Source organism: Limulus polyphemus, unplaced genomic scaffold (assembly GCF_000517525.1).
Source record: "Limulus polyphemus unplaced genomic scaffold, Limulus_polyphemus-2.1.2 Scaffold356, whole genome shotgun sequence".
Taxonomy (NCBI): Eukaryota; Metazoa; Arthropoda; class Merostomata; order Xiphosura; family Limulidae; genus Limulus; species Limulus polyphemus.
Window position 1 is genome coordinate 476,042 of NW_013665966.1, and position 1,246 is coordinate 477,287.

The 1,246-nt window shown below is 29.3% G+C and overlaps 1 protein-coding gene across 1 annotated transcript in view; it reads left to right on the top strand.

Annotated features, from left to right (window-relative positions):
* The first annotated feature begins 494 nt into the window (after nt 1-494).
* Nucleotides 495-1,246, top strand: part of LOC106457648 (poly(U)-binding-splicing factor PUF60-like) — a 57,263-nt gene continuing 56,511 nt past the window's right edge. Inside the window, exon 1 of the mRNA XM_013917082.2 lies at nt 495-644. Within this exon, the coding sequence (XP_013772536.1) occupies nt 603-644 (42 nt within the window). The 5' untranslated portion in view covers nt 495-602. The remainder of the gene's footprint in view (nt 645-1,246) is intronic.

Sequence of the window (1,246 nt, forward strand, 5' to 3'; positions counted from 1 at the left end):
TGAGGGTTAATAAAAAATTGAATATCCTAAGTTTTCGAGTTTGCTTACACTTTAAATTTTTCCAGCACTAACTCTACTTATGTCTCGCACTTTCAGTTAAATTTCTACCCTTGATTTTCAACAAAGTTTAGAATAACCTTTAATTATCTTAAATATATAAAATAAGATCACGTCATCCTAGGCTTTAGCTTACTTGTGCTTTGACTTTATTATACATATAGAAATTATATACTCACAATATTTTGTGACCCCGGTAGGTCAACGGTATAAATATTGAATTGCAACGCTAAATTCTGGAGGCGATTCCTTGAAGTGGCCAAAACGCAAACAAAGCCCATTGATTAATTTGTGGAAGAAAATTTATTTTTTTTTCTCATAAACATATAGAAATACATGTATGCATTTAGTTACTTAAGAAAATAACTGTCCCTATACCTATCAAATATACACAAGCCCTCCAGGATTACTATTATTAAAAATAAATGTAACATATACCGCACTCTTTAGGCTGAATTGTGTATTATACTATACTTATACTTTTTTGCGGTTTTATTGAGTTTAAACTAAAATCATATTAATTTCATACAGTATAAGTTTCTCTCATGGAAAATACGCCGGTGTTTTTTAACGGAGAAACAACGGATGTGTGTATTATGAACTTCTTTTCAATTTTTAGCAGTTACATGTTTTCTTTCACTGAATATCTGGTTACTGTTCACTATTGGGTGTTAGGCTTAGTATTGTTTTCTTTCACTAAGGTTTTAGCATTAGTTTACTATTAGCCTAAAGTAGTAAGATTAGTTAGTAATATTACTACTACTAGTGATCGAATGATGACATAAATTCTTTTTTTATCATAATTAGGCCTTATGAGTAGGATTGCATGTTCGTAACTAAACCAACACTGGCTTGTTCTTATCATAACTCAAAAATACTCAAATGGTCTGAATAAACTGTTTGTTGTAACTTTTATACATATGTGTATGTGAAGGATTAGGGTTTGTTTTTATGCCAAAAAATGTTATATTTTCAAATAAGATATAAGAAGCCTACACATAACCATCATAACATGGCATGTTCTGTCAATTGTATTACAAAATGTAACATTTATGAAGCCTTGTTTCCAGATGAAAATTTAACAATTATATAAAGCAACAATAAACAGAAAAAACATGAGAATAAGAATTACAAAAAAACAGGTTTAATTGATAACAGGACTGTAGATGAAGTGTAAGTAGGTATTTTT